The 9316-nt window shown below is 38.3% G+C and overlaps 1 protein-coding gene across 1 annotated transcript in view; it reads left to right on the top strand.

Annotated features, from left to right (window-relative positions):
• Window positions 1–1513: 1513 nt before the first annotated feature.
• The window catches only part of ADGRV1 (adhesion G protein-coupled receptor V1), a 277900-nt gene continuing 270097 nt past the window's right edge, over window positions 1514–9316 (top strand). Inside the window, exons 1-5 of the mRNA XM_054054954.1 lie at window positions 1514–1696; window positions 3128–3277; window positions 4364–4459; window positions 6178–6282; window positions 7600–7713. Coding sequence (XP_053910929.1) covers window positions 1514–1696; window positions 3128–3277; window positions 4364–4459; window positions 6178–6282; window positions 7600–7713 — 648 coding nt within the window. The remainder of the gene's footprint in view (window positions 1697–3127; window positions 3278–4363; window positions 4460–6177; window positions 6283–7599; window positions 7714–9316) is intronic.

Genomic DNA, 9316 nt, shown 5'->3' with positions numbered 1-9316 from the left:
CAGAATTTGTTGTAAGATGAATCAAAAATGTGAAGTCTTTCTGAAGCTGTGTTGATTTTAGTGGCTTATTCTCTGTTCATTGCAAGATTAAAGAAACCTGAATGCATACGTAAAGCACTCAGAATCTGCACTGGACTGCAAGTGTATTCTGACTATAAATTTGTAAAGGACACACTTTACAAAAATATGTTTCAAGATACCCATGACGTTGTCTTTTTCAGTGATCATTTATGACTAAATATTCATTTACTGTCACTCATAAATATAAAAAAATAAAGTGCTTTACAAACATAGCTGAGCTTAAATGTTATTGATAGTCAAATACTAGCATGAAATGTTCTGCACAGTTTATGCAACTGTCATTAGTCACATTTGTCTGGTGAGTGTGATGCTTGGAAATATAATTTTAAGCAAAGTGACGTTTAATTATTTTTGTAATTACTCAAATATTTTTTGTATCTTTTATACAGACATTTTTAAGAGTAACATTGTAAAATAGTGACTACCCATTAAAAGAAGCTTGCAGAAGGGACTAATTCCATTAAAGTTCTATGCTGGAATGCTTTTTAGTGTTTGCAGCAGAACCTAGTTCTCTTGGTTTGTTCAAAAAGTGCTCAGATCCTTGTGACAGAAATCTGCATTCAAGTTCTCAGTTCTGGTCAGCACTGCACAATGTGAGCCTCTGCATAACACAGCAGCTGTTCCCAATTTGTTGTGCCAGAGCCTCTTAAAAATGCGTCTTTCACAGGATCGACACCTGGTGACTGCACTGGAATTTAAACTTATATTTTACAGCACATTACTGGGCTCTGAGGTAAGAGAAATAAACCACCTGAGCTTCAAGTTGTCTCAGTCTAACAGAAAAGAGAACTAGAAATCACACAGAAAAAAGTATAAATAAAGATCTGGCTCTAGAAAGGTTACAATGGCATTAAAATCTGCCACAGTGATTCCCTTCACAAGAAAACATGAATGAATCATGGGATAAGAAGCAGTGAAAGGAATCTCAAGAAAATACGCAAATGTTTAAGAGCACTTCATGGTTCATAAGATGCTAGAAGATGGCCTATGAGATGGCTGCAAACATCCAACCCTTAACCTTTACTGACAGTTCTTGTTTAATTCTGAAGAGAATCAAGAAAGCAAAGAAATTGGAAATAGAACTGTCAACCTTTCAGCTAATTTGTTGGTTAAAAATGAAAACCACTGCTGAAATGTCTTTCTTCTTTTCTTTAAAAAAGTTATTTATTCTTCCCCTTAAAAAAAAATCAATAAATACCATCTAGAAAATCACTAGATGAAATTTATTACAATAGAATGAGATGTAGATGATAATTACAGTATCTGACTTGGTTATAACTGAGACTTGTGCATGCATTTGTCTGGCTTCTGAAGCTCACAAGATAATCACAGTGTTCGAAGGGTTGACAAAATTGTTAAGACCGACTGGGGATGTTTTAAGAATTTTAGATTCACTACTTATTTTTAATAGTCCTTTTCTTTCTCTTTAGGGATGTCCTCTGCTTCTTTGTTAGTTTATTTGCTTTTAGCATTGCTTATTCATTTTGTATCTGGAGAAACAGAAGTGAAGTTCAGTGGACAAACAGAATTTGTAGTTAATGAAACAAGTACAACTGTTATACGTCTGGTAATCGAGAGGACAGGGAAGCCCGCTAACATCACAGCAATTGTGTCGGTAAGATGCTATGCCGGTTACATCCAAATATTAATATCTTTCTGCAGTTCTGAATGTTGCCTATTTTTACCAAGCTAGTGGAAAGGAGGGTGGTATTTCACTGCAGCAGTGCTTCACTTTGGAAAGCAACACCCAGTTTCTGTGAGTAAATTCCTGCTGGCTGCATCACTAGATTCACAACGATGGTATAAGCACCCTCTCAAGGAGCCAGCTCCTGCTGCTCGGGTAGAAGTCTCGGGTAGAAGCTGATATGCTTGTTTGATTTTGACTGTGGCCATGAGTTCATACTGAAAATTCGGCTGTGTGACAGTTTTTCCTTTTCCAGTTTACCTTAGAATATGCAATTTAAAAGCTGCTGCAGTGTTTGAGTCAGATTTCCATATGTGTTTTTAAAATCATAGAATCATAGAAGAGCTTGAGTTGGAAGGGACCTTAAAGATCATTTAATTCCAACCCCTCTGCCATGAGCAGGGACATCTCCCACTGGATCAGGCTGCTCAAGGCCCATCCAGCCTGGGCTTGAACACTTGCAGGGATGGAGTAGCCACAACTTCCCTGGGCAACCTTGTGCCAGTGCCTCACCACTCTCATTGTGAAGAAGTTTCTGCTTATGTCTAGTCTAATCTGCATTGATACAGCCCTGCTAAGTCCACCCCTAGACCATGTTCCAAATGTCCAGATATCTTGTGATTTAAACACCTCCAGGAATGGGGGCTCAACCACCTCTCTGGGCAGCCTCTTCCAATGCCTCATAACCCTTTCAGTAAAGAAATTCCTCCTGATATCCAACCTAAATGTCCCCCAGTGCATCTTGAGGACGTTTCCCCATGTCCTTTCACTGGCTAGAAGGGAGAAGAGACCAACCCCCACCTTGCTACAACCTCCTTCTAGGTAGTTGTAGAGAGGGATGATGTCTCCCATCAGTCTCCTTTTCTCCAGGCTAAAGAACCAGAGCTCCCTTAGCTGCTTCTCTTAAGACTTGTTCTCCAGACACTTTCTCAGCTCTGTTTTCCTTCTCTGGATGTGTCCCTCAATGTCCTTGTAGTGAGGGACCCAAAACTGAACACAGTATTCAAGGTGTGGCCCTACCAGCACTGAGTACAGAGTGCTAGGAATAGTTTTTCCATTAAAAAAAATATTCATATGGTACATTATGCAAGAGGAACCCAGGTAAGAGTAAGGAAATCATAAGTGGTTCTGAATAAAGTGTCATGTTTGCTTTCCCCCTTTTCTCTTCCCACCCAGTTACTCAGCATGGATACGAGTGACTATTATCTACACCTTCTGTCCAGAAAGTAATTCTATGACAGCAGAGGAAATTGTGGGAAGAATTACGGGCAAGGGAGTGTGTGCAGTCTGTTAAGTGAGAATAATATTGTAAGAGATGGTGGAGGAAGAAGAAGGTGGTATTCAATTGTGTATTTATTGCAGCTTGAAGGAGAGAACACAGGAGACTTTTTTGACACATATGCAGCTGCATTTATACCCGATACAGAAACACACCGAACAGTGTATATATCTGTCTGTGATGACGATCTTCCGGAAGCTGATGAGACATTCACTTTTCACTTGACGCTACCAGTAAGTCTCATTTGTTCAATTTATCCATTCCCTGGAAAACAGTGGGTAATCTGATGTAAGTAAACAGTATTCCATGGATTTCAGTGTAGTCATACTATGTGTGAGTCTGAATCCTTGTAGGGAGAAACTAAAAAGAGTTTCCAGGATGGCGCTTACTGCTCCTAGAGGGTTTTGCCACCCCTGTGTGTGTCTCTGTGCGATGTTGCTTTGCAGTACAGACATAGTCTGAAGCTTCAGTGGGCACTGCATTCAGCTGTGGACATGAAGGGGGTACTGAAGCCTAGAAGAGTCGGATTGTGAAGGGACTCTCAGCCTTGCCTGTTTTCCTGCATAGACTATACTTGGAAGAGAGAGTGGGCTTAGCAAAAGAAAGAGGATGACTTCCAGTTGTCCAGAACCAGAGGGTAAACAAGATTTACCCACAAACAATTGCAGTATATGTATCAGTAAATCTCTTCACATTGCTCTGTCTCATAGGAGCCATGCTACAAGACGGGGGCTCACATTCACTTTTTCTTTTGAGGTAACAGTTCATGACTGAGATTGATGTTCAGTAAAGAAATTTTATGTTTTATTGCCAGTTATTTCACATCTCAAGGAGTGTTTGCAGTGAATATAAAAGTGCATATTTTCCCATCATTCTTTGATTTGTAAATGTAGTAGCTCATTTCTACAGCAGTGTAAAGAATGGTTTACTTTAGTTGATATCTCAGTATAAGGGCTTCAAAGTTTCAGTTTTCTACAGATGTTGGGAGAAAAAAAGCAACTTTGGATTTGTTGGCAGAGCTACATGCTTCATACCTGATTCCCTCTTGCTACGGTGTCATTAACACGTTGCCAAACGATGATTAATCATTACAAAGTTATTTTAAGCACTTTGTTGTTGACTACATAGGCTGTATTTCCTCAGTACTCAAGAATTATTTTGGTGCATTCTATTGCTTTAAATAATCTCCATTCTAGTATATAATAAAAAGAAGTGAAATTATCATAGGCTAATATTTACTCTCAAAAGACAATAAAGTAAAAATGTGTGTTTTTTGGCAATCACCATATTTAATATCTTATTTTCTTTGTTAATTTTAGAAACCCTCAGCAAGGATAAAGCTTGGCTCACCCAAATCTGTCACTGTAACAATCTTATCGAATGACAATGCGTTTGGAATAATTTCTTTTAACATGGTATGTCTTTTTATGTGGTTTACGTGAAAATTTTAGAAAGCATAAAGGTGAAATTTTCAAAGATGCTGGTTAGTTGTTTAAATGAATCCCTTGAAAATGGATTAAGAGTTACATCTTTAGAGGTAATTCATACATACGTATGTAATTCATATGTGGATACGGCTTTAGTACTTCTGTATGCTTTTAGGTGTTGAGATGTAGCCTGGGACTCTCATACTTGCATTAATATCCAAGTTGCTCATTTTAAGTATGAAACTCCTAAGGAGTTGTTCAGTCTTACTGCCCCTCATCTGTAAGTCAAGATACTAACAGAGTGAGGAAGAGGTGAGGAGTGGTACCATAGGAAAGTTATATCTTGACAATATATGCAGTTTTCCATCTTTAGTGAGCAATTTTCTACATAACTCTTAAGTAGAGAGCACACTGTCGTGATATGTGCTTTGTGTAACTCCTCTGTGATAAGGGGCTCTAGCGCTGTGGAAGGTATTTGCAGTGGCACAGGGGTTGTGTGGCTTTTTTGCCAGCGTTATGGCAGTATACTTTTTGTAGAGGATTTCCCTGAAAGAGCACAAGAACATGTGAAATTTTTAGCACTGCAGTAATATACCATACTGAATTACTGTAATTCCTTGAAATCTTTCACCTACAAATTTCATACACGTAGTCCATTTATAGTTATGTATTTAATAAATGAATTCTTTTTGAATGGAGAAAAGCTATTTTTAATGGGATTAGGAGCTTCTAAAAATGCTGGTGCAAATATGCCATAGCTTTGCATATATTGAATCATAGAATCCTAGAATGATTTGGGTTGGAAGATACCTTAAAAGCCCATCCAGTTCCAACCCCATTGCCGTGGGCAGGGACACCTCTCACGGGATCAGGTTGCCCAAAGCCCCATCCAACCTGGCCTGGAACACCTCCAGGGATGGGGCATCCACAGCTTCTCTGGGCAACCTGGGCCAGGGCCTCACCACCCTCATCGTGAAGAATTTCCTCCAAATGTCAAATCTAAATCTTCCGCCTTCCAATTAAAGACTTTCCCCCTAGTCCTGTCTCTACATGGCCTTGAAAAAAGTCTCTCCCCAGCTTTTCTGTAGCCCTTTCAAGTATTGGAAGCTGCTCTATGATCCCTCCAGAGCCTTCTCTTCTCCAGGCTGAACAACCCCATGTCTCTCAGCCTGACCTCGTAGCAGAGATATTCCAGCCCTTTAATCATCTTTGTGGCATCCTCTGGACCTGTGCCAACAGTTCTATATCCTTCTTCTGTTGGGGATTCCAGAAAGGGACACAAGACCCCAAGTAGGGTCTCACAAGAGTGGAGTAGAGGGACAGAATCACCTCCCTTGACCTCTTTGCCACACTTCTTTTGATGCAGCTCAGGATATGATTGGCATTCTGGGTTGTGAGCACACATTCCTGGCTCATGTCAAGGTTCTCATCAATCAACAACCCCAAGTCCTTCTCCACAGTTTTGTTAAAACAACCACCCCCACCCTACTTGCGTAGTTTATGATATTTTTTTTTAATCTGAAATCTTTCAAGCTTTTTATTAGCTAAACTAATTGGTTGCTAGGAAATGTGTGCCATCAGTGGACTGGTTTGCAGATTGGATTAACTTGTCTGTGGGAGTTTGGTATTTCTATGGTAACAGTTTCTTCCTTCTGGTGTGATATTTGATCTGTGCCTGATTGCTTCTCCCTTTTCTTCCTCATTAGTCTGACTTAATCACAGTGAATGAGGCCAGAGGCAGAAATGAATCTATGTCTCTCACTCTAATTAGGGAGAGGGGAACCTACGGGACTGTCGTTGTAACTTTTGAGGTGAGTTTATCAAAAAAGGCTTAATACCTTAGTCTGTTGGATAAAAATATAATCTTAAATTATCAAAGAGGTTATAGAAGTGAAAGAGGGGAAAAGTACCTATGTCTACATTTGTTAAATTTGTTTCATTAAATGGAAGGATATTACCTGTCAAATGGAAAATGTTGTAATTATATGACTTTAATTTGAGGAAAACTTAAGAGGTGTTAGATAAAATTCAGTGTTTTCTGTCATTTAGGAAAATATTTGAGCCAGCACTAGTTTGTATTCCTAGTAAACAATGTGTTTTAAGAAGTGTCTTATTTAATAATTCCTCAAATTCTATCTCTATCTTACAAATAAACATCTAAGTGAGTCTTAATGCTTGTGCCAACATTGAACGTGTAAGTATGAGAGCTCAGTATTTAGTGAAATTCCGTAGCTGCAAGAAAGCAGTTTGAATCCCTAGAAGCTAAACCACTCATGCTGAATATTTAGTCTTATTTTTGTACATGATTTGAATGCAAAACTGTTATTGCCTTTATTGTTAGGGTTTTTTAATGTTTTTAAATCCAGCTTTGATTCTATTACATACTTAAAAATTATGTATAAATTCTTTCATATGGATATTTTTGTATTAGTTGTCTGGTCTTGCACATCATCAAGGCTTTAATCTAGACCTGTCAAAATCTGAACAGATTTATTCTGGATTTTATTGCGTATTAAATAAAGCATGCAAATTTAAATTATCAAATGAGATTATTGATGTAATTTATTGCAGATCTATTTGTATTAAGATCCAATAGATTTTACTATCTGCATAATTAATCAGGTCCATCTCACAGTGTAGTTTATAGACGATTAAAACCGCTGTATTTCTTCTGGGGGGCTTCCCGGTCTTTTTGGCTTCACTATTAAGTGTAATATCCCGAATATGCCATGTCAAGATAGAAAGGGGACAAAATCAGTAACTGCTGTTATTTTGCCTTGGGACTTATTATGGAATACTTGCAACTTAAACTAAATTAGAATGAATGCCCTTTCTTTTATGTGCAAGTGATGCATCAGTATATACTAAGGACTCCTCGTAGGCCTATGGAGACACAGTCTTCTTCCTCTTTTATTGGTGATAGATAATTTCTTCAGAGTGGTTACTCTGACTTGCTCCATCTGCCAAAAAAAGAGCAGACTTTCGCAACTGAACTGTGTGTGCCTGTGAGCAGGAGATGACTGAAAGGATAGATGTGTTATGCATGTCACACACTATATATTGACTATTGTACTAGGGTTGTATTGCTATTTTATGCATTTCTTGTCGTAAAAATCAATTCCTTGCAGATAGAAGATGGACCAAACCCGGCTGAAGAAGATTTAAGTCCAGCTAAGGGAAATATTACCTTTACCCCTGGAAGATCGATGTTAATATGTAATTTAACAGTGCTTGATGATCAGGTAAGAACAAGCTGACATAGTTTTTGGTTTGGATGTGTAGGAGACTAACTGCTGTTCTGGAGAGACTTAGGGTAATAAGTTACAAAAATGCTTGGTTAGAATATGGTTAAAAATCTTCCTAATTAATACAGGAATGTTAAATTTTGGCTCTATTTTTTTTGCCTTCTGTTGCTACATCTGTAATTCCTGACAGTGAATATTTTTAGTTTCTGGACAGACAATCATAGAATTGTTTGGTTGGAAAAGACCTTTGACATCATGAAGTTCAACCATTCCTATCCACTGCTAAATCACATCCCTGAGCACTTTATCGACCTGTCTTTTGAACACTTCCAGGGATGGGGACTCCACCACCTCCCTGGGCAGCCTCTGCCAGTGCCCGAGAACTCTTTTGGTGAAGAATTTTTTCCTAGTGTCCAGTCTGAACCTGCCCTGGCACAGCTTGAGGCCATCTCCTCTCATCCTATTCCTCGTCACTTGAGAGAAGAGACCAACTCTCACCTCACTACAACCTCCTTTCAGGCAGTTGTAGACAGTGATGAGGTCTCCCCTCAGCCTCTTTTTTTTCAGGCTAAACAACTCCAGTTCCCTCAGCTGCCTGTCATAGGGCTTGTTCTCCAGATCCTTCACCAGCTCCGTTGCCTTTCTCTGGACACACTTCAGGCCCTCAGTGTCCATCTTAAAGTGAGGGGCCCACAAATGAACATCTCCTGTCTGCTTTGTCTAAACTTGTTAGGTGCTACTGCAGTAAATGCATCAGGAACGAACTATACTTTGGTTTTGCATGGAATAGTGTGGTCCTTGTTGTATCACTCATGATGATCTTGAAGTAGATCTAGGTTTATCTATCAGACTGTCCTTTCTATATTTAACCTTTCTGTATTTCTTCTTAAATGTGCTCTGCTTTTCCCTAGTTGTTTGCTTTGCAAATTCAGGTTATGTTTGCATAATAAACTCAGATTCTCCTTTTTGTCTTTATTAATTGTTTAGGCAAAAGGAACCTTATAATAACTACACTTATGTGATGTGTTTTTGATGACATCCTCAGCGATGTCTGAGCAGTTTCTCTGCCTGCAGATAATAGTGCAGAAGAATCCACTTTAATCTTTGTTAACTTGGTTGTTTCTCATTCGTGTGAAAAGCAGACCATGTTATGGTTCCCATGAAAGAAAGAATATAAAACATTGAATATTTGGTGAGAAAAGAGAAACTAAAAAATCTATATGTTTTTCAGGGTAGAAACAGATTAAAAATTACTCCAAAAAATAGATAAAATTCTTAAAACAAAGCCAAGGATCTTGTGAAGAGCATGAATGCTAGGTCATAATTACAAATTTTCCATTTTTTGATTGGCCTGTGAAAAAAAGATATATTGTGAGCCTGTCTTCTTATTTCAGGGTAAACAAAACATATTCTTCTAATTTTCAATTTGTGATTTTCATTTTTTTAAATTGTTTTTTACTGTTTGTGATTTTTTTTGTAGTCTATAACAGGGATGGGGGGTGGGAAATAGAGGTGCCAAAATGAGTAAATATGATACAGAACAACTTAATAAGGAAAATCACGAGAAAAAATTAACATCAAAGAAGTGCCCATCTCAGAA

Source organism: Cuculus canorus, chromosome Z (assembly GCF_017976375.1).
Source record: "Cuculus canorus isolate bCucCan1 chromosome Z, bCucCan1.pri, whole genome shotgun sequence".
NCBI classification, from domain to species: Eukaryota; Metazoa; Chordata; class Aves; order Cuculiformes; family Cuculidae; genus Cuculus; species Cuculus canorus.
The sequence above is the reverse complement of the archived record's forward strand: the minus strand, read 5'-3'. Positions and strand labels throughout refer to the sequence as shown.